This window comes from Aquarana catesbeiana, linkage group LG03 (assembly GCF_042186555.1).
Source record: "Aquarana catesbeiana isolate 2022-GZ linkage group LG03, ASM4218655v1, whole genome shotgun sequence".
Classification (NCBI taxonomy): Eukaryota; Metazoa; Chordata; class Amphibia; order Anura; family Ranidae; genus Aquarana; species Aquarana catesbeiana.
Window position 1 is genome coordinate 525,392,265 of NC_133326.1, and position 22,779 is coordinate 525,415,043.

The window sequence follows — 22,779 nt, forward strand, 5'->3', positions numbered from 1 at the left end:
AAGGCACAGGTGCCCTGATTGGACGCCTAACGGAACGGGAGGACAGAGAGCCACGGAGGACACAGAAGCACGTCGCTGTTACCTGCTGCATGTCCCACAGCTCACCTCCGTCACCCGCCACCAGGATGGGGTAAGTGTGTGACGGTCAGATGGCGAGTGGGGGGGGGGGTCACAGAGGCTGCATATGATGGGCACACAGGCTACATATGATGGGCACACAGGTTACATATGATGGGCACAGAGACTATATATGATGGGCACAAGGCTACATATGATGGGCACAGAGGCTTCATATGATGGGCACAGAGGCTGCATATGATGGGCACAGAGGCTGCATATGATGGGCACAGAGGCTACATATGATGGGCACAGAGGCTACATATTATGGGCACAGAGGCTACATATGATGGGCACAGAAACTGCATTTTATGGGGCACAGTGGCTGCATTTTATGGGGCACAGTGGATCCATTTTATGGGGCACAGTGGCTGCATTTTATGGGGCACAGTGGCTGCAATTGATGGGCACAGTGGCTGCAATTGATGGGCACAGTGGCTGCATTTGATGGGGCACAGTGGCTGCATTTGACAGGCACAGTGGCAGCATTTGATACCACAGTGGCTTCATTTTATGGGTCACAGTGACATCATTTTATGGGGCACAGTGGCTGCATTTGATGGGCACAGTGGCTGCAATTGATGGGCACAGTGGCTGCATTTTATAAGCACAGTGGCTGCAATTGATGGTGCAGTGAGCCTGCAATTGATGTTTTTTTTTCAGTATTTTTCAGAATTTTTCAGTTTTCAAAAATTTCAAAAATTTGAGCACCAGCCGCCACTGCCGATACCAATTGCTGATACTTCTTTTAATGTCATGTGACAGTTTTCAAAGTACAGTATAGATTAGATAGCACTGATATGCAGCACTGATGAGCACTGATAGAATTAGGTGGCACTGATATGCAGCACTGACTGATGGCTGGCACTGGCTAATGGCTGGCACTGACTGATGGCACTGACAGGTGGCTGGCACTGATAGATGGCATTGATAGATGGCACTGGTAGGTGGCACCGACAGGTGGCTGGCACTGATAGATGGCACTAATAGATGGCACTGACAAGGGAATTGGGCACTGATATGTGGCATTTATGGGCAGTGATGGGCAGGCACTAAAGTGCAGCCAGGAATAAATGACATGAGAGGAAAGGCTGCCTGCAACGCCCATCTTGGTACTCCTTGCACTCAGCCGCATGAAAGCAGCAGTGGCCATCTTGTTACACCCAACCCGAACTATATGGACTGTGTGTAACAAGATGTCCTCTGCTGGCTTACTGCGTCACTTCCGTTGTTCCATCCACTGACTTTCGGTTGCGCCCCCTTTCCCAGGTATCGGATCAGGCATCGGGAGCATGTGTGTGAGTACAAGTACTTGCGCAAATGCTTGGTATCAGTCCCGATACTGATACTAGTATCGGTATCAGGACAACCCTAGTTTAGATCAGAGCATATTCATGTGTTAGAATGGCACAGTCAAAGTCAAGACTTAAATCCAATTGAGAATCCGTGGCAAGACTTGAAAATTGCTGTTCACAGATGCTGTCTTTCAATCTGACAGAGCTTGAGCTATTTTACAAAGAATGGACAAAAATATCACTCTCTAGATGTACCAAGCTGGTAGAGACATCCCCAAAAAAGACATATAGCTGTAATTGCAGCGAAAGGTAGTTCTACAAAGTATTGACTCAGGGGGGCTGAATACAAATGTACATCACACTTTTCAGATATTTATTTGTAAAAAAATGTTGAAAATCATTTATCATTTTTCTTTCACTTCGCAATTATGTGCCACTTTGTGTTGGTCTATCACATAAAATCCCAAAATAATACATTTACGTTTTTGGTTGTAGCACGACAAAATGTGGAAAATTTCAAGGGGTATGAATACTTTTTCAAGGCACTGTAGTTGCTGACTTTTCATATTAGGGCATTTACCTCTCCAGGCATCCAGTGGTGCCCTTACCTGAGTTGACCCTTGAATCGAATCTCGGGTGCTGGTGCCTCCATCTTGGTTAAGGGAAACTGGTATTAAAGCCTTGCGTTTCCTACTGCACATGGGCAAATCATGCAGCGCTTTGGCTGCGAGTGGGGAAGGAGAGGAGGGCTGAACTTTCGGCTCAGTCTGCCATGCAGAAGTTACCCACTCCTACCCCAAAAGGTGCCAAATGTGGTAGCAGAGTGGGGGGGGGGGTGGTTAAGAGGCAGACAAGATGGGTTGAGTGGGTGGAGCTCCACTTTGAAGACCAAATGAGCTTCTGGTTTAAATCGGCAAAATTGGTTCTCTTTAGAAAGCAGCCACAGCCTAGGTAGATAAGCCTGTCCACTGCCAGCATTCTGCAGAGAAAAAAACCCTGCTCTTTGTGTGGAAGCAATGGTCAGTCTGAAAAAGACTGACATACCTTCTCTGAGGCAGAGCTAGACCACTCCAGTCAGCAAAGCTAATGCTACAAAATATTTTACAGCGCACACATTCAAGAATGGCATTTCCTGCAAGGCTAGTTTAACTAGCCTTGCAGGAAATGTCATTCTTGAATGTGTGCGCTGTAAAATATTTTGTACTGTTTGTAGGTCTTATAGCAGCACCATCTTGAATTTAAACGCATTGTAGGGTGTGCCCCCCAAATATGTTTTTGTATATAGCAAAGCTAATGCCGCCTGCTGATTGGAGAGCTCTGGGTCAGACTTCTGCAGAGAGACCACTGCTTCAACACAGAGGATAAGGGTCCTTCTCTGTAGCATGTTGGGAGGGGACAAACCTTTCTACTAAGGCTGTGGCTGTAAAGGAATGAAGTGTAATGCCGCGTAGACACGATCACACATTGATCGGACATTCTGACAACAAAATCCATGGATTTTTTCCAATGGATGTTGGCTCAAACTTGTCTTGCATACACACGGTCACACAAAGTTAGTCGTAAATTCCAAACGTCAAGAACGTGGTGACGTACAACACATACGACGAGCCGAGAAAAATGAAGTTCAATAGCCAGTGCTGCTCTTCTGCTTGATTCCGAGCATGCGTGGACTTTTGTGTGTCGGAATTGTGTACACTCGATCGGGATTTGCGCAAACGGATTTTGTTGTCGGAAAATTTGAGAACCAGATCTCAAATTTTGTGCGACGGAAATTCCGATGGAAACTGTCCAATGGAGCCTACACATGGTCGGAATTTCCAACAACAAGCTCCGATTGCACATTTTACGTTGGAAAGTCCAACCGTGTGTACGGGGCATAAGACGTTGCACGGCTCTGTTATGCACCTTGAATATGTTTAGCTACTTTAAACTGAAAGTAAAAGAGGAGTTCCAGCCACCTGCAAAAAAAATAAGTCAGCAGCTACAAAAACTGTAGCTGCTGACTTTTAAAAAACAGCCACTCACCTGTCCCACGATCCAGCAGTGTGCATACCCCAGTCGGTCTTACCCGCTGTCTTCGGTCCCTGGCACCGGCATCTTCATTATGGGCACCCTGCTGTAACATCTAGCAGCTGCAGGGGGGAGGGAGGGAGGAGAACTTCACGGAAGTGGAAAGCAGGTACCTGTCAAAATTGTGTACCTGCTCCCCCCCAATCCTCAAAAGTGCCAATTGTCCAAGAGGAGCAGGGAACGAGTCCTTAAAGTGGAATTTTCCCTTTTGGGTGGAGCTCCGCTTTAAGTATGGCTTTTAATATAGTGTGAGGGAGAGTGGAGAAGAAGCGTTGCATCAGCTGCTATAGCTCATTGTATCGTTCCCTGCACAGTATGGGAGCGTTTTTGTTTTTTTTTCTTAGCAGTATTTTTTTCCTGGTTCAGGTCTACCCAGCTGTGATACACCCAAGGTCTAAAATTCCAACTACAGTACTCTACATGTATTCAGCAAGTGTGACTTTAGATGGAGATCACCTTATCTGGCTATGAGAGAGTGGATTTGGAAGCAGTCCACTGTTAATAGATGCACTCACACCTCTACAGACACCTTCTGTATCAGGCCAATTATTTAAATTGAACTGAAGCAAGAATATCAGTATGACAGCCAGGCAATTGACATTTCATAAAACATTTACTAATGGGTGCCCCATATTCTTTCAGAAGCTTTTCATTAAACAGCAAGTATGCAAGCAACCTGTAGCAGATTTGCCTTTACTGCTAATACATATAAAGAGTCCATGTCCACGTCCACTAGGGAGAGTATGTTCTTGGCAACTACCTATTCCTGCAAGTACAGTATTTATGTTTGTAGAGGGTGGATACCCTTCTCCTTACCTCTACTCTGTATATATTAGAAGGGTGGTCTCTTCTCCCGCAGTCTGCAGTCATCGTTTTACAGCAGCTCTCTGGGACAATGATTGCGCTGTTATTGGCTGTAATCACATATAAGCTGTACTTCCAGTCTTCATAACTGTTGCTGCCACAACACCTAAACTGGGGCACACAGAACAGAAGAGATACACTCAGTACTAACTCAATGCTGAGAAGACCCTTTTTGTTCTTCCTCAAACATTCAGTTGATATGCTCCCAGGTCAGCTGGAAGTTAAAGTGTTATTAAAACACTCCATTTAAAAGTGATGTAAATGTGCAGTATAAAAGGTTCTGTGTAAATTGTCAGTGCTATATTCAGGTGCATCTCAAAAAATTAGAATATCATCAAAAAGTTAATTTTTTTCAGTAATTCATATCAAAAAGCGAAACTCAAATATTATTCAGATTCATTACACACAGAGTGATATATTTCAAGCATTTCTTTCTTTTAATTTTGATGATTATGGCTTACAGCTAGTGAAAACCCAAAATTCAGTATCTCAAAAAATTTGAATATTACATAAGAAAAAAAAAAAGGATTTTTAATACAGAAATGTTAGCTTACTGAAAAGTATGTCCATGTAGAGTATAGTACGCACTCAATACTTGGTTGGGGCTCCTTTTGCATGAATGAATGCATTAATGTGGTGTGGCATGGAGGCAATCAGCCTGTGGCACTACTGAGGTGTTATGGAGGCCCAGGTTGCTTTGATAGCGCCCTTCAGCTCATTTGCATTGTTGGGTCTGGTGTTTCTCATCTTCCTCTTGACAATACACCACAGATTCTCAATGGGGCTTAGGTCAGGTGAGTTTGCTGGCCATTCGAGCGCAGTGATACCATGAACATTAAACCAGGCACTTTTGGCAGTGTGGGCAGGCTCCAAGCCCTGCTGGAAAATTAAAGCATCTCCATAAAGCTGGTCAGAAGAGTGAAGCATGAAGTGCTCTAGAATTTCCTGATAGAGGGCTGCGCTGACTTTGAACTTGATAAAACACAGTGGACTAGCAGATGACATGGCTTCCCAAATCATCACTGACTGTGGAAACTTCACACTGGACCTCATGCAACTTTGATTCTGTGCCTCTCCACTCTTCTCCCAGATTCTGGGACCTTGATTTCCAAATGAAATGCAAAATTTACTTTCATCCGAAAAGAGGACTTTGGACCACTGAACAATAGTTCAGTCTTCTTTTTTTCTCCTTAGCACAGGTAAGACGCTTCTGACGTCTCTGATTCAAGAGTGGCTTGACATAAGGAATGGTAAAGGTGTAGCCCATGTCCTGGATAAGTCTGTGTGTGGTGGCTCTTGAAGCACTAACACCAGCCGTAGTACACTCCTTGTGAATCTCCCCCAAATTCTTCAATGGCCTTTGCTTCACATTCATCTCAAGGCTGTGATTATCCCTGTTGCTTGTGCACCTTTTTCTACCACACTTTTTCCTTCTACTCAACTTCCCATTATTATGCTTGGATACAGCACTCTGTGAACAGCCAGCTTCTTTAACAATGATCTTTTGTGACTTACCCTCCTTGTTGAAGATGTCAATGACTGTCTTCTGGACAACTGTCAAGTCAGCAGTCTTCCCATAACTGAACCTTCTGAACTAGACTGAGGGACAATTTAAAGGCACAGGAAACCTTTACAGGTGTTTTGAGTTAATTAGCTGATTAGAGTGTGACACCATGAGTCTACAATATTGAACTTTTTCACAACATTCTATATTTCTGAGATACTAAATTTGGGGTTTTCACTAGCTGTAAGGCATAATCATCAAAATTAAAAGAAAGAAATTCATGTGGGTAATGAATCTATATGATAATGGCCGATCCCCAGACAACGTTCTTTTGTCACGAAATGTGTAGGGTGGGGCTTACGACAGTGACATCATCACGCTATTCCTCTCAGGAGGTTGACAGACAAGCAAACAAGGAAGTGAAGCAAAGCTTGTGAGGATGCCGTGGTTTCACTATATGACATGCTGCTCTTGATGCTTTTACTCTTTTCTCTTTATCTTGTAAGTGCAATCTACTTATACTATTAAATTTGATACTTAAAAGTACTGCACCATGGGAACATTTCTATTTATATTTCCGAGTTCCATCTGTAAAGCGGGGATTCCAACTAATACTAATGTTCCTGGGGAGACCTATTTCCCTGTGTTTGGTGAGACCATTATTCTAGTGGTCACGGAGAGCTGAGTTCCATCTGTAAAGCGGGGATTCCAACTACTACTAAGGTTCCTGGGAGACCTATTTCCCTGTGTTGTTGTTGAGACCATTATTCTAGTGGTTACAGAGAGCTGGTAAGCAGGCTACTTACTCTCACTTGGGTGTGGAGCTGGATGTATCTAATTTGAAGGATTATCAATTTCTCCTCACCTACAGCTTTTCATCTACACAAAGCACGGATATTGGTTTTTATTTTCACCTATGGTCTGTATATTTGGGACTCTTCATTAGTCTTTTATTCTAAGCCTTTTTTCACTTGTATTTTTTAATATCATTAGCGCTGCACCAATTTTGTATTTTTATATGATATATGAGTTTCACTTTTTTAATTGAATTACCGAAATAAATGAACTTTTTGATGATATTCAAATTTTTTTAGATGCACCTGTAAACCGTAATAAAAGAAAACATGAATATTATTCAGTAGAATACGTTTGCACTTGTCTGCCTTCTGTTTCCAGCCTTTTGCTTCTATATAATTGCATTTGGAAATGTCACATTCCTTGATTTCCCTTTGTTGGGTGGCTCCACTGCCTTTCAAGATCCCTTAGAGCCACCCTTAGGCTATGTTCAGATGGTGAATAGCAGCAAATAGATAGCTAGGGCTGCATACAAACTGGCCAATTAGCTGCAGCCAGTCTGTGTACATCCAAGGTTGGTTGGAGGCTCTATTTGCATGTAACTGCCCAGGTAAGTGAATACTAATTTTATTTATTTCAGGTAACTTATATAGCACTGTCAATTTATGCAGCTCTTCACATATACATTGTATTATATGTGAACGTTGGTGGCGCCAGCTAAAGATTTGTACGGAGTACAGATTTGCCTCTAACAGCCATTGCAGTTGTTCACACGCAGTGTACACAGGCAGCATTTACAATTTCTGGCAGGAACTGCTTCTTGCCGACAGCCACCTCTAGCTGCTGCTATTTGTCCATCAAAACGTGCTCCATGTGCCTGTATGCACAGGCAGCTCAGAAGCCCAGAATGCAAGTGCAGCGCTCTCCTAGAATAGGTTGCTAGAGAAATCCAGGTAAATTTAGTCTTTTTGGCTCCCATGTAAACATTGAAACAGTGTGTTATTATTTTTGGCTGTTCTAGGTCTCACAGGCTGCAGGCTCAACTACTTGTGGATTCTAGAATGTAGTGGGCCAGAAAAGGCAGGCCCTGGGCTTGAATATGAATGCAGCATCAGTCAATCCCTGGGTGGTGAAAGTGCCCAGTAGGTGGCTAAGAAGGGTATAAATAGTTTGAGGGTTCTTGCTCAAGAGGAGAAGATCCCAGCCTGTAGGGCTACTGCCCATCTGGGCAGAATATCTGCAGCTTGCAGGAGTTTATTAAGGACCCAGCTCAGTGAGACCAGTGACGTCCCAGATCAGTGGGAACTGGGGTGGGTTTGTTGTTTGAAAGCAGTTAAAGCCAAACCAAGGAGGTTCACTGGAGATCTGGCCTGGAGATTCACAGGGGAAGTGTCTGGCCCATATTGGACAGGAGGTATCTAACTATCGGGGGAAACCATGAGTAGAGGCCTGGAAGTAGGATCCTAGTGACTGTTTGCTGTTTTAACACCCTGAGTGACTGCTTTAGTGTTGCTAAATGGGACATTCCCTGCTGGGAGTCCCAAGATTGTTTGTGTGTCTAGTCTCTGCCAAGAGTGAGGTCTCTCTGAAGAGAGTAGACAAAATAGAGAGTGTGCTCTAATTGCTTTCTGTGCTTAATTTGGAGAATCTCAAAGCCCCCCTGAGCCCCATCAAACTTCAAATAGCATTAAAACATAGAAATACTCTCCTTGTCTGGTCATTCAGTAGTAAGACTGCCCGAGTGGTTGTCTGCGTGGTGGCTTGCGTACCTGTATGGGAAGAAAACCTGGGGCAAAGCAGGGGTCTGTGCTATACAAGCCACCCCCAGCTCTTCTTCACCAAGATGACTGACAGGCAGCATTTGTGAGACAGAGCTGACAATAGAAATAACATACTGTATATTGTATACGTCAGCATTCTACATGGTAAAATGGACATTTCACATATGTCATTTATTTATTTATTATTATTATTATTATTATACAGGATTTATATAGCGCAATTTATTGTTTTTAGGATGCTTTTTGAATGCCAGAAGATTGGCCATGTGACTTTCTGTGACATGTACTGTGCTCACTCCATTCCCAGAAATGCAAGGAAGTTGTGCTGAGTGAGAGAGAGCAAGTAGCTTTTAGAAGAAAGTCTTGTGAGTGAATAAAGTGATTCTAAATTCAAAATGTTTTTTTTACCTTAATGCACTCTCTTCATTAAGGTAAAAAAAAGTCCCACTACCTCTTTTGCCCCCATCCCTAAACACTTGCCTGTCTCCTCTCACTGATCCAGTGATGTCCCCGGCTGCTGCAGCATTGTTCTCTCTTCTTGGTCTCACTGATGACACAGTGAGGCAACAGTGGGAGCCATAGGTTCCTGCTCAAATCCTGTGAGGAGGGAGCAGGGGGCGGTGCCAAGCTGCACTTTGTGTATCTATGGATGCACACCGCCCAGCTCTAGAGCATGTGTGCACAGGTTGCCCCATTAAAATGATAAAGGCAATCATTAAAAAATAAGAAACTAACAGGTCATATTTACCTGCTCAGTTCAGCGGTTTTGCACAGAGTCACCCTGATCCTCCTCTTCTCGGGTCCCCTGCCAGCACTCCTGGCCACGTCCTCCAGAGCAAGCAGCTTGCAATGGGGGAACCGGATCAAGCATGCTCCCGAGCTGCTGCTCTACGTGTCAATTCACACACAGAACCATGGCTCGGCCCCGCCCTTTCTCTCCTCATTAGCTCACTGGTTGTTATTGGCTCCCACTGCTGTCTCAGCCAATGAGGAGGGAGAGACCCAGCAGAGCTGAGGCTCCCGTGCACATTGCTCGAGAAAGATCAGGCTCATGTAAGTATTGGGGGGGCTGCTGCACAGAGAAGGTTTTTTTTTACCTTCGTGCATAGAATGCTTGAAGGTAAAAAACCTTTACAACCACTTTAAGCTGCCCATAGATAATATGATTTTCTTTCCTTCCACCATGGATGGAAGGAAAAAAAATTGTTAGATTCCCCCCATCAGCACACTCAGTGTTGGGGGGGGGGGGGATTGCCTCCCACTGTGCTTCTTTATTCTTCCAGCAGGTGGCGCAGGAAGCATTGCCAAGCTGGCAGAATACAATGGTTACTGTTAGTAGCTATAGCTGCTGGTAGTAACCGTATGCAGAAAAGTCCAACAGGCTGCCCATACATCGATCGAAAATTTGGCCAGTCCCTGCTGAACCAGATGAATTTCAATCCACGTATGGCTGACTTTAGCAGTGGACTTGCTGAGAGAGCACTTGGAGAGGAGAAGGAGTGGACAGCACTGGCACCGAACTCCAGAAGAGGAAGTAAAAGACCATTCTGTGCAATATCGTTGCACAAAGAAGGTAAGTATAACATCTTTTCTTTTTTTTTTTAATTATAAAAAACTTTTCCTTTGATATCACTTTAAGAATGTATTTTACAAAAAATAATACTGTGCAGGGTTATATGGTGGATATAAATACTTTAGTGAAAAAATAGGAGGGTTTTAATAGTACTTTATGATACCAGAACAAAATTGTGGACCAGTAGAGATGCTACAAGTACATGCATTAAAACCTCAACTTATAAAAATGAATTGTGAAAGTACTATAAAATTGTCTTATAAAATCAGGTCACATGATGATGAACTGCTGTTCCGAGCTCCGAGTATACCATTGCTTACGGTTATAACAAATGAGGACTGTAAACTTCTGACACTGAAAGGCTGGCTGCGTTTAAAAGCTGGACTCCAGGCAAATAGCTAAATACAGAAATAAAATGCATATATGGGAACTAAAAGATTTTTTATTACTGTCCATCCAGTCCCGTGGCTAAAAAATATTTTCTTCTCTACAGCTTTAGTTACATTACTTATGTGTAATGAAGTATGTCCCAAGATGTGCAGGTTGCTGGATTCCATAGCAATCTTCACTTCAGGGCTGCCCTGTCCTCATTTTGCTGCTGAGCTTCTAGCGCTGTGGCAGTTAACAGTTTTTTTTTTTTAAGCACCTGATTAGGAGCAGAGAGGAGATGGACATACCGCGGAAGCTGCTCCAGGAGAGGACACCGGAGCACCTTTCCCCAAGCCCGCCATGCTTAAGGACAGGGCTGGAAGATGGCTGCATCAGCTCTCACCACCCGCATCCAGGGTAAGGTCAGCGGGTGGTGGCAGCAGGGGGGTGTTAGTGCCATGCCGTGTCGCCGGGGGGGGGTAGGTGGCAGTTGTGCTAGGGCCGTTCCACCAGCGGCCCGAGGGGAGGTTGTTTGCTGTCCCACCCCCAAAAAAAACCCCACCAGCTGCCACTGGGCAGGAGGGTGCATGAGGGGCATGTCTAGGGTTGCCACCTGTCCGGGATTCACCCGGACAGTACGGGTCTTGAATCATGTGCCCGGGTTTTGTACTGCCTGTAACCCAGGCACATGATTCAGCCCAGAGCAGGAAGAGACCATTCAGGAGGGAGGAGGGGACGATTGGCACACTTGTCACTGTGAGACAGCAACAGCGGCATTGCTTTTAAATAAGTACACTGTGCCTGCAGTGTCTACATGAGTCCAAAGCTCCTTTCTGTCTCCCCCTCCCTCCAGTCTCTGGTATCTCTGACTCAACCTCCCCTCCAATCACCAGTGCGGAGAGAATCAGGGGGTGGAGCTCACTGAAGCTCCTGATGGGCTGGCCAGAGGATCAATGGCGACCCTATGGGGGGGGGGCAGAGGGGGCCCTAACCCCCCCAACATTATGCTGTGCCCCACCATGTGCCCCCCAAAAAAAAAAAAACAATTTTTTTTTTTTTTTTTTTTTTTTTTTACAAAAAATCAATGTCTAAGAGGGAGAGAGTCCCCAGTCTGCTCCTGCGGGTGATTCCTCCCCCCTCCCCTGCTCGCTGACACTGCATAATGTGAGCATTCACACAACCACGGCCGCCTGATCTGCTCCTTCACCTGCATCCTCATTGGCAGGGAGAAGAGCGAGTTGCAGGAAGGACTCCACCAGGACTTTCAGTTACTGAAAAAACAGACTGATTTCTCCCGTCCTTAGGACAGGAGGACCAGCCTGTAAATTCCAAGAAATACTAGACCAGAGCTGTCAATAGCAGGGGCAGGACAGCAAGAGGAGGCTGGGGAACCCCACAGTGGCAGAACACCAGGGCCCGGAGGCCCTGCTTTGGATCCTTATATTTTCTTGATATGCTGGTGACATATATATCTTGTTTTCTGCCACCCTGGGGGACCCCAATACAGTAGGAAGGGAGCTCACTGCAGAACATGTGAAAGGGCCCGTTGTGGGGTCGTAGTAAAGGGCCCCAGGATATAGATATATATAGATATATATATATATATATATATATATATATATATATATATATATATATATATATGCATTTTATAGTTGCCCCCCTACTTTTGTCCCTGTCCCCCCATGTGCCCCCCCTAAATTTGAAAGCTGGAGACGCCACTGCAGAGGATGAGAGGAGGTGAGCTGAATAGTTTTTTTGCCTGAAAAAAGTCTCCTAGGAAGTAAAGCTGCAAAGTTTAGGAGTATTTGTATTGCAGGTGATGCAGTGAAGGTTAAGGTGACAGGAGAATCAGAGGAGATAGTGAGTGTATGGGGGAGGGGGGAGTGTGAGATCACAGCTGACAGATCCCTCCTGAGCAGCACACATGTCTATACAAACGTCTACCAATCACTCACACTAGATCATGTGAAAGTAATGTGTGACCATTCATGTAACCCTGTGTGATGAGTCTACACTTCTGATTGTACAGAGCTTGGATAACATCGGGTTTGTGTGTGTGTGTGTGTGTGTGTGTGTGCTTACAGTTTATAATAGATTGTTTTCATTGAACAGTACTGCTGTATGATTTAATGCTGTATATATTAGTAGATGAGTAGAAGAGCTATTTTCATTATAGACATTAACATCTGACCACTTCTCAGCCCCCAACTCCCCCAGATTGTATCACCCCCCAGACCACTTTATACATCCAGCTGAGGGACATCATTCCATAGTCACTTTCCTTTCCTTATCTTCCCAGCATCACTCCCTGGTCACCCCACAGACACTGCAAGAAATCACTAACCATTCTGCCCCCATCATCCCCTCCCCACTCCTCTCCTATACATACTGCCCCCATCATCCCCTTCGTACTCCTCTCCTATACATACTGCCCCCATCATCCCCTTCGCAATCCTCTCCTATACATACTGCCCCCATCATCCCCTTCACACTCCTCTCCTATACATACTGCCCCCATCATCCCCTCCACACTCCTATCCTGTACATACTGCCCCATCATACCCTCCGCACTCCTCTCCTGTACATACTGCCCCATCATACCCTCCGCACTCCTCTCCTGTACATACTGCCCCCATCATTCCCGCCGCACTCCTCTCCTATACATACTGCCCCCATCATCCCCTTCGCACTCCTCTCCTATACATACTGCCCCCATCATCCCCTTCGCACTCCTCTCCTGTACATACTGCCCCCATCATTCCCTCCACACTCCTCTCCTGTACATACTGCCCCCATCACCCCCTTCCCACTCCTATCCTGTACATACTGCCCCCATCATCCCCCTCCGCACTCCTCTCCTGTACATACTGCCCCATCATACCTTCCGCACTCCTCTCCTGTACATACTGCCCCCATCATTCCCGCCGCACTCCTCTCCTGTACATACTGTACTGCCCCTATCATCCCCTTCACACCCCTCTCCTGTACATATTGCCCCCATCATCCCCCTCCGCACTCCTCTCCTGTACATTCTGCCCCCATCATCCCCTCCGCATTCCTCTCCTCTCTTGTACATTCTGCCCCCCTCATCCCCTCCGTACTTCTCTCCTGTACATACTGCCCCCACCATCCCCTCCGCACTCCTCTCCTGTACATACTGCCCCCACCATCCCCTCCGCACTTCTCTCCTGTACATACTGCCCCCCTCATCCCCTCCACACTTCTCTCCTGTACATACTGCCCCCACCATCCCCTCCGCACTCCTCTCCTGTACATACTGCCCCCATCATCCACTCCGCACTCCTCTCCTGTACATACTGCCCCATCATACCCTCTGCACTCCTCTCCTGTACATACTGCCCCATCATCCCCTCTGTACTGCTGTCCTGTACATACTGCCCCCATCATCCCCCTCCGCACTCCTCTCCTGTACATACTTCCCCCATTATCCCCTTCGCACTCCTCTCCTGTACATACTGCCCCCATCATTCCCCTCCGCACTCCTCTCCTGTATATTCTGCCCCCATCATTCCCCTCCGCACACTTCTCCTGTATATTCTGCCCCCATCATCCCCTCCGCACTCCTCTCCTGTACATACCGCCCCCATCATCCCCTCCGCACATACTGCCCCTATCATCCCCTTCGCACTCCTCTCCTGTACATACTGCCCCCATCATCCCCCTCCGCACTCCTCTCCTGTACATTCTGCCCCCATCATCCCCTCCGCACTCCTCTCCTATCCTGTACATTCTGCCCCCATCATCCCCTCCGCACTCCTCTCCTGTACATACTGCCCATATCATCCCCTCCGCACTCCTCTCCTGTACATACTGCCCCATCATATCCTCCGCACTCCTCTCCTGTACATACCGCCCCCATCATCCCCTCCGCACTCCTCTCCTGTACATACTGCCTCCATCATACCTTCCACACTCCTCTCCTGCAGAATCAGATGTAAAGGGGAACAAACCCTGTGCATTCAGATGTAAAGGGGAACGCTGCGCATTCAGATCTAAAGGGAAACTCTGTTGACTCTGGTGTAAAGGGAGACTCTTGCGATTAATTCCATATGATTAGAAATGTTATTTAATCACAAAAATATATGTATAGTGTATGCTACATAACAAAATTGCTGTGCATTGCTTTGTACAGAGGTAATGAATTTAATGTACTATAAAAAAAAAAGTTGGCGTGCGCTGCTTAAGCGTTTGGATTTGGCTTGACGAAAAGGTGGCAACCTTAGGCATGTCCCTATCAGATTATCTTTAGTACAACTGAGCCTGGAGACCCAAAGCTGGTAACTCCCACAGCGCCAGAAGCTGACTATCAGGAAAAGGACAGGGCAGCCCTGCAGTTAAGCTATCTACAGAATTCGGTAGACATGTGCACTGCCGAAAAATTTGTTTAGTTTCGTTTTCATTTCATTTGTTTGTTTTTTTCGTTTATCGGATCGTTCGTTATGATCAGCATTCATTACTTCGGATCATTCGTAACTGTGGATGCATTCGTATCCCTTCCGTTCCATTCGTTTAGATGCAGCATTCGTTACTTTGGATAATTCGTAACTTCGGATGCATTTGTATTCGTTACGTTCACTAACACTTACTTAAGCCAAATTTGAAAGGAAATTCCAAAAAAAATGTAAATCTTATCTATCCAAAATTAGCTGCTATGGTGCAGAGACCTGACTAGAAGAATTACTGACTTCAGATATTTTACCTATAATTTAATAGCTTATAATAATAATAAAAAATTACAGTATAATAATAGTTAATAGGTTAACTATAATCGAAAAACGAAATTATCTGAATGTAATCAATTCAGTAAACTCATGGGTCGAATTGTTTTTTGTTCTTTCAGATTTTTGTATTTTCGTTCTTGCAGATTTTTGTTCTTTCCGGCAATTCGTTTTCGTATGTATTCATCAAAGGAGTCTTTCATTCATTCGTAAGCTTCCAGGTGAACGAATATGTCGAATTTCGTCCGAAAACAAATAAGTGGATCACAAATCAGGATACAGAGAACACAACCTCTTATCAGACTACACACTTTACTGATGTGCCAAATGTGTGATCATTTTACTTGATTATTTATTTTGATTACAATAACAGATTTAACCGCACTAGGGTTGCGCTTCCCTTTGTTACTTTATAACGTATCTTAGTACAACAATATAAACGGAAAAAAACACTTACATCCTGTTGCAGATGGTCAATGGCATATGTGACATGATTCATCCCCGGCTGTGCATAATTATTTATAATTGTCTCGTTAAGACTCTCTTTTAATTCTTCACTTATCTGTATAATAGAGAGAAATCTGGTGATATAAGGAGCATTTGTAGATGTACAGTATAAGATAAAGCAGTGCAAGGGGCAGAGATTGTGCTTCACGGACAGTCATTTTATTTATTTTTATTTATTTATTTCAGGTACTTATATAGCGCCTTCAATTTACGCAGCGCTTTACATATACATTGTACATTCACATCAGTCCCTACCCTCTAGGAGCTTACAATCTAAGGTCCCTAACACACATTCATACATACTAGGGACAATTTAGACAGGATCCAATTAACCTACCAGCATGTCTTTGGAGTGTGGGAGGAAACCCACGCAGGCACAGGGAGAACATGCAAACTCCAGGCAGGTAGTGTCGTGGTTGGGATTCGAACCAGCGACCCTTCTTGCTGCTAGGTGAAAGTGCTACCCACTACACCACTGTGGCGCCCAATACATAGTAATACATAGTAAATAATGATATTTTAATCTACATTTCAGGTTTAAAGTGAACCTGTGTCACGATCATGCACACTTAAAGTGGTTGTAAAGGTAGTAGGTTTTTTAGCGTATTGCATTCTATGCATTAAAATAAAAAAACTTTCTGTGTGCAGCAGCCCCCAATACTTCCCTGAGCCCCATCTCGATCCAGCGATGTTGCATGAGAGACTTGGCAGTTCAGACTCTCCCTCCTCATTGGCTGAGACAGCAGCAAAGAGCCATTGGCTCCTGCTACTGTCAATCAAAATCAGTGAGCCAATGAGGAGAGGGGGGCAGGGCTGGGCCACGACTCTGTGTCTGAATGGACACACAAAGCAGCAGCTCGGCTCAGGTGCCCCATAGCAAGCTGCTTGCTGTGGGGGCACTCAACAGGGGGGGGGACCAGGAGTGCTGAAAAGGGACCCAAGAAAAGGAGGATCGTGGCTGCTCTGTGCAAATGCACTGCACAGAGCAAGTAAGTATAATATATTTGTTATTTTTAAAGGAGAAAAAAAACGAGACTTTAGTATCACTTTAAGTATTTACAAAATCTGAACTAGCAGTGAAAGCAAATTAAAATAATTCATGAATTCTTGTATCTATAAGCATTGCAGAGAAATTGAAAGTGGATGTCCAGCTTACACCTTACTAGCCTTAAAACTTTCCCCTCCTAACACCTATGCTAACTAACCTGTGTAAGAAAGATCCAGCTCCCCTCTGTCAGCCAGCATGACTTCAGGAGTGAGTACCTGTGTTGCATTCTGGTCAAACTCTGTTAAAGATGTAGATAAGGGTCAACAATAAATAGGATAGGATAGACTGATCCCTTGAAAACCGTGCATGCACACGAAACGTGTTGGAAGTGGCCTACATGCTGACGTCATCGCAGCCACATCCTCGTGGTAGGAAGGGTGGCCATCTTTAAGTATTACTTGGGCTCCCACTGGTGAGTTTCTTTTGCACAGTGTCTGATCTCATTGGAGCCTACCACGCAATCAACACACCGAAGCATGACACCATTATACTTCTTAACGACAGTTCAAGGCTTGTTACTACTTACCATCTGGTGAGTGTTTAGATTGGTGGAGGTGCATCACTGTGGAAGATCATTCTTCAGCACTTTGGGTGAAGTGTGTTTATTCAATGCTGGGATTTGTCTGGTTTCTGGTGAGTAGTTTGGCATGTCACACTGACTACTGTAGCAATTGTTTGAATTTCTTGAAGATATTTTCTAGCTTATGTCACAGTTTCATCATTTGGACTTTTATTTATTGGACATAACAGGACATTTGCTTTTCCATGTGTGTGCTGCACACTTTTACCTATTACTGTTTGGAGGTTGTATATTTACCTTTTTTGTGCCAGCTGCACTCGATTTTACTTTGGTTTTAAGGTTCAACAATAGCTTGATCTATGGCGTGTATTATACAATAGTGTCATCTAGAGGTTGAATTGGGAAATGTTTTACCCATAGAAAATTAATGTAAAGGAAGTAGTGGGATTGGGTCACGCCCATGTGGGAATGGTTAAACTTTCTAAATAAAAGACCAGCAACATAAGCTGCAGGGGGGACTCCATAACAACAAGGAAGGTCTGTGCCAGAGGGGACGTTACAGGACCAAAGGAGGAATCGCATCTGGAGATTTCCTGCAATCACTCGTAGAGTACAGCCTGGGATCCTGGTTGCCTACGGAGATCATAAAGCTACTATAATCTGAGCTTAGTGACTTTTAGCGTATTCCTACTGTACATACTTTATGTAACATGTGCTGTATGTATATCTGTCAGTCTTGTATTGTTCTCCTATAATTGTAAATAGTTTTTATGTACAGTATTTTTGTTTAGTAAAAGGACATTAATACATGACAGAGGTTTTTTTATGCTTCCCTGCTTTACCGCAAAGTGACCTTAACAAACACAAAGCAAAACAGAGCTGTCAACAGATGGGCCATGGATGACATCATCACTTCAGGCTTTACTAGCCATTGTCAGAGTGCTCTCTCCTGCAGTTGACACTTGCTGACACATGAGAGCTGGAACACATGAACAGACCAGAGAGGTCTGAAAATAGTAAGTATATACATCTTACTTACACCGATTAGTAAATATAGGTGTTAAGAGGGGAGGGGACAGTTTTATGGCTAGTTAGATGTAAGCTGGAATTCCACTTCAAAGCTGAAGTTTATTCTCCTTATACAGTGTTTTCCTTTCCTGGTCCCCCCTGTGATGTGCTGTAATGCAAGTGAGGCAGCTGTGTTGCCTTGATCCGTTGGCAGCCATTAAATGAACGGCACCACAACAAGCTAACGGACATAACATGCATTGAGATTTGTTGTGGTAATGTGCCCATGACCATAACGCACTGATTCATAAAGGTGTGGTTGGGCCTCTTGGTTACATAATTAGGCCTCACCCAGCAGTAACAAAGTCCTCCCTTATAGGACTCCACCTGTTTCTTCCCACCATGAAACACTGCATGGATGTTGATGGTGCATCCATTTTTCCAACATAGTGGAATGAGACAAGTGAGGGTCCTGGAGTTAGGAAAACAGTATTCTCATCTTGCATCAGGGACAGTACCAAAATACATGCACACTTACCGTTTCATAGTATATATATGCCAGGACACCAGCTGCAAGTTCGGCTGCATAGACTGAAATAAGAATGACCAAATACTGCAAAAGAAAAAAGAAAATACATTTTAGAATAAATATTGTTAAAGCTGAACTCCTATTAGACACTAGCTTGTGCTCCAAAAAGAAAAGATCTTCCTTATTCCTCGCTCCCTCAACAGCCGACACACTCTTTTGCTCTGGAAATGTGCACGGGCTCTAGATATCTTCTTATACAATGCAGAACCTCTAGACCTACATTGTATGTGATTACTTCAGAGTGGGGACTGTTCAACAGAAGGGAGACAGCCTGCAGCAGTGAGTAATAAGATAAGTGTTCTTCAAACCTCCCATCAACTAAACAAGCTTCCAGGGGGAGAGGGGCACAAAATATTTAAAATATTTTAGAAGAGGAGATCCAGAGTATCCTTGGCCTCTGTCCCATTCTCCCTGTTTGCAAGTGTCTCCTTTGATTGGCTTGGTGCTGAGGAGACATTTGTGCATGTGCACTCCCATGCAGGACCTGAGTTAAGCTGTGTGCATCCATAGATACACATTGCCCAGCAAGCCTGCTCCTTCTTCCTCCATTCTCCTAGCAATTCGAATGAGGAGGACAACAAGGAGCTTATTGCTCCTCTGCCCTCAGTGTCTCTTGAAGTAAGTTCAGGGTGTGGCGCTGATCGATCTTGTAGCCAGCCATGGTGACAAGGACAGTAAGTACAAGGACAGTAATAGCAACAATAGCTAGAAAAAAGAGGAAAGGTGCATATGACTAAGAAAAAGACACCCTCATTTACAATAGCGGCAGTGTCTATGCCCTCTTTCCACTGCAGATTGCATTTCAGAGGGTGGTAAGGCAGTGGCTTTTTTTGTTAGCCGAAGAGGGATTTTGCAGTTGAATACTGCACTGGAACCTGCGAGTCAAATGTTTTGGTCATGGTTGCAGCGAGGTCCTTGTGACATCAATAGGCGACATTGACAGGCTGTGGCCCCATTAAACTCAACATATCAAGTAATATTTCCCATGAGCGTGAAGCAAAGCATCATGGCCCTTTCCGGCTGCATGTTAGGTTTTAGGTGGGTGATCGTGGGCCAGGAAAACTGTGGCTCAGCCACCTGTTTTTACTGCCAACTTGCTGCCTGTCTAAATGTGGCCTAAAAAACTACTCCTAAGATTCCCATGAATGATTTTATTGGAATAGCATGCCGTGTGACATCGCTAATCACCAGATTAAGAACGTGAGTATAGCATTTTATGTATATAGAATTGCATGAATTCCTATACTGCCTGAATTAGCAATGTGCTACTCAATCATGCTTCTTGCCATAGGCATGCGCAGGGGGTGTGCCAGGTGTGCCTGGGCACATCTTAATAACCCAGAGCGGCGCAGATTACCCGGGTTGCTCAGGCCCCACTGCCCTACTGAAACCATCCACTGCTCTACTGACACGTCCATGTTTTATATATGTATATATATATTTATAAATAAAATGTTTGCTTACATTTTATTTCTAACAGTGTGTGTGCGTGTGTGTGTGTATATATATATATATATATATATATATAAAATATAATGTACAGCGGGTAAAATAAGTATTGAACACGTCACCATTTTTCTAGGTAAATATATTTCTAAAGGGGCTATTGACAGGAAATTGTTACCACATGTCGGTAACAACCCATGTAATCCATACATACAAAGAAACCAAAATAAATAAGTTCAGAAATTAAGTTATGTGTAATAAAATGGAATGACACAGGGAAAAAGTATTCAACACGCTAACTGAAATTTACTTAATACTTGGTACAAATCCTTTGTTGGAAATGACAGCTTCAAGACGCCTCCTGTATGGAGAAACTAGTCGCATGCATTGCTCAGGTGTGATGCTGGCCCATTCTTCCACACAAACAGTCTTCAAATCTTGAAGGTTCCATAGACCTCTTCTATGAACTCCAATCTTTAGTTCTTTCCATAGATTTTCTATTGGATTCAAGTCAGGTGATTGGCTGGGCAATTATAGCAGCTTTATTTTCTTTCTTCAAAACCAATTGAGAGTTTCCTTTGCTTTGTGTTTGGGATCATTGTCTTGCTGAAATTTCCATCCTCGTTTCATCTTCATCATCCTGGTAGATGGCAGCAGATTTTTATCAAGAATGTCTTGGTACATTTTTTCATTCATCCTTCCTTCAAAGATATGAAGTTTGCCAGTACCGTATGCTGAAAAACAGCCCCACACCATGATGTTCCCACCTCTAAACTTCACTGTTGGTATGGTGTTTTTGAGGTGATGTGCAGTGCCATTTGACCTCCAAACATGGTCTGTATTATGGCATCTAAAGAGTTCAATTTTTGGTCTAATCTGACCAGAATATATTCTCCCAGTATTTCACAGGCTTGTTTAAATGTTGTGCAGCAAACTTTAAAAAAGTTTCAACATGCTTTTTCTTGCGCAATGGAGCCTTGAGTGGTGAGCATACAGACTATGGTGGCTGAGTGCATTACTTATTGTTTTCTTTGAAACAATTGTACCTGCTAATTCCAGGTCTTTCTGAAGCTCTATACAAGTGGTAATTGGCTCATGGACAACTCTTCTAATAATTCCTTTCACTCCTCTGTCAGAAATCTTGTGCGGAGCACCTGGCTGTGGCCGGTTTATGGTGAAATTATGTTCTTACCACTTCCAGATTATGGCCCCCAACAGTGCTCACTGGAACATTTAGAAGTTTAGAAATCCCTCTGTTACCAATGCCATGACTATGTTTTGCAACAAAAGGGTTGCAAAGGTCTTAAAAGAGACCTTTGCTTTTACCCATCATGAGATTTCTTGTGTGACACCTTAGTAATGAGACATCTTTTTATAGGCCACCAGTTGAGAGTGAACCAGCTGATAATATTTTGCACTGACAAGGGGCAGAATTGCTTTCTAATTACTGGTATATTTCAGCTGGTGTCTTGTCTTTCCATGCCTTCTTGCACCTCCCTTTCTTCATGTGTTCAATACTTTTTCCCTGTGTCATTTCATTTTATTACACATAACTTAATTTCTGAACTTTATTTGTTTTGGTTTCTTTGTATGTATGGATTGCATGGGTTGTTACCTACATGTGATGAAAATTTCATGTCATTAGCACCTTTAGAAATATACTTGCCTAGAAAAATGTTGACATGTTCAATAGTTATTTTACCCGCTGTGTGTATATACAACACTGTATCCTGGCCTAGGCCAGCACTTTGCAGGGGGGCAGCACGGAAAGAGTCTGTTAGCGTAGCACCAGTCTAGTCTAGTGCCCCCATAAAGCAGCCTCACTGCTTCCGGTATGCGGGTGGCCGGCATTCCGCAACTGTGGGGGGTTCTAATTTTGACTGTCCTCTGGACTACAAAGCTTCCTAACTGCGCTATATGTTTTCTGCTGCATCATTGGCATGGTTATATTTTATTAGACTAAAATAAAGGGAAGGGAAAGGTGGAACAAGTAACACCTAACAGTGGTCAGGTAATTAAGGTGACCAACTAATTATAATTAAATATAATAACTGTTGCTGTAACCATAATCTGCATATAAGAAAAGAGGGGCACCGGTTCTAGATGTCCGGGTAAGGGGTTACTTTGGCAACAATGTTTTGGTTTTGGTTGTCAAAAAATGCTAACTGTATTACCAAAAAGTATAAATCTATTTATTAATTCATTAGAATACAATTAATCAAAATAGTACAACAACCTTAGATTAAAAATGTGATATAAAATGAATTTAATTAGGTCCAATGAAACCCAGTTACTGCGTACATGATGTTATGATGAATTAGACTAGACAAAAAAACCAAACGATACAAAAAACAAAAACAAATAACACACAACACATGACAACGTCCAGACGCTTAAGGATCTTGCAAGGTGTCAACTGGTAGTAAGGTAATAAATGTATTAAATGTAATTTATTGATGGGATATTAATGTCCCATATTAACCGAAAAAAAACATATGGCAGCGTGAAAGATCCAATAGGGGTAGGTGGGGATGGGTGGAGGGAGGAGGAG

The 22,779-nt window shown here is 43.8% G+C and overlaps 1 protein-coding gene across 1 annotated transcript in view; it reads right to left on the bottom strand.

Moving 5' to 3' along the window:
* Positions 1–22,779, bottom strand: part of LOC141132629 (tetraspanin-11-like) — a 192,039-nt gene that overhangs the window by 17,080 nt on the left and 152,180 nt on the right. Inside the window, exons 4-6 of the mRNA XM_073621238.1 lie at positions 18,732–18,806; positions 15,568–15,672; positions 4,299–4,457 (exon numbers count right to left, since the gene is read on the bottom strand). Coding sequence (XP_073477339.1) covers positions 4,299–4,457; positions 15,568–15,672; positions 18,732–18,806 — 339 coding nt within the window. The remainder of the gene's footprint in view (positions 1–4,298; positions 4,458–15,567; positions 15,673–18,731; positions 18,807–22,779) is intronic.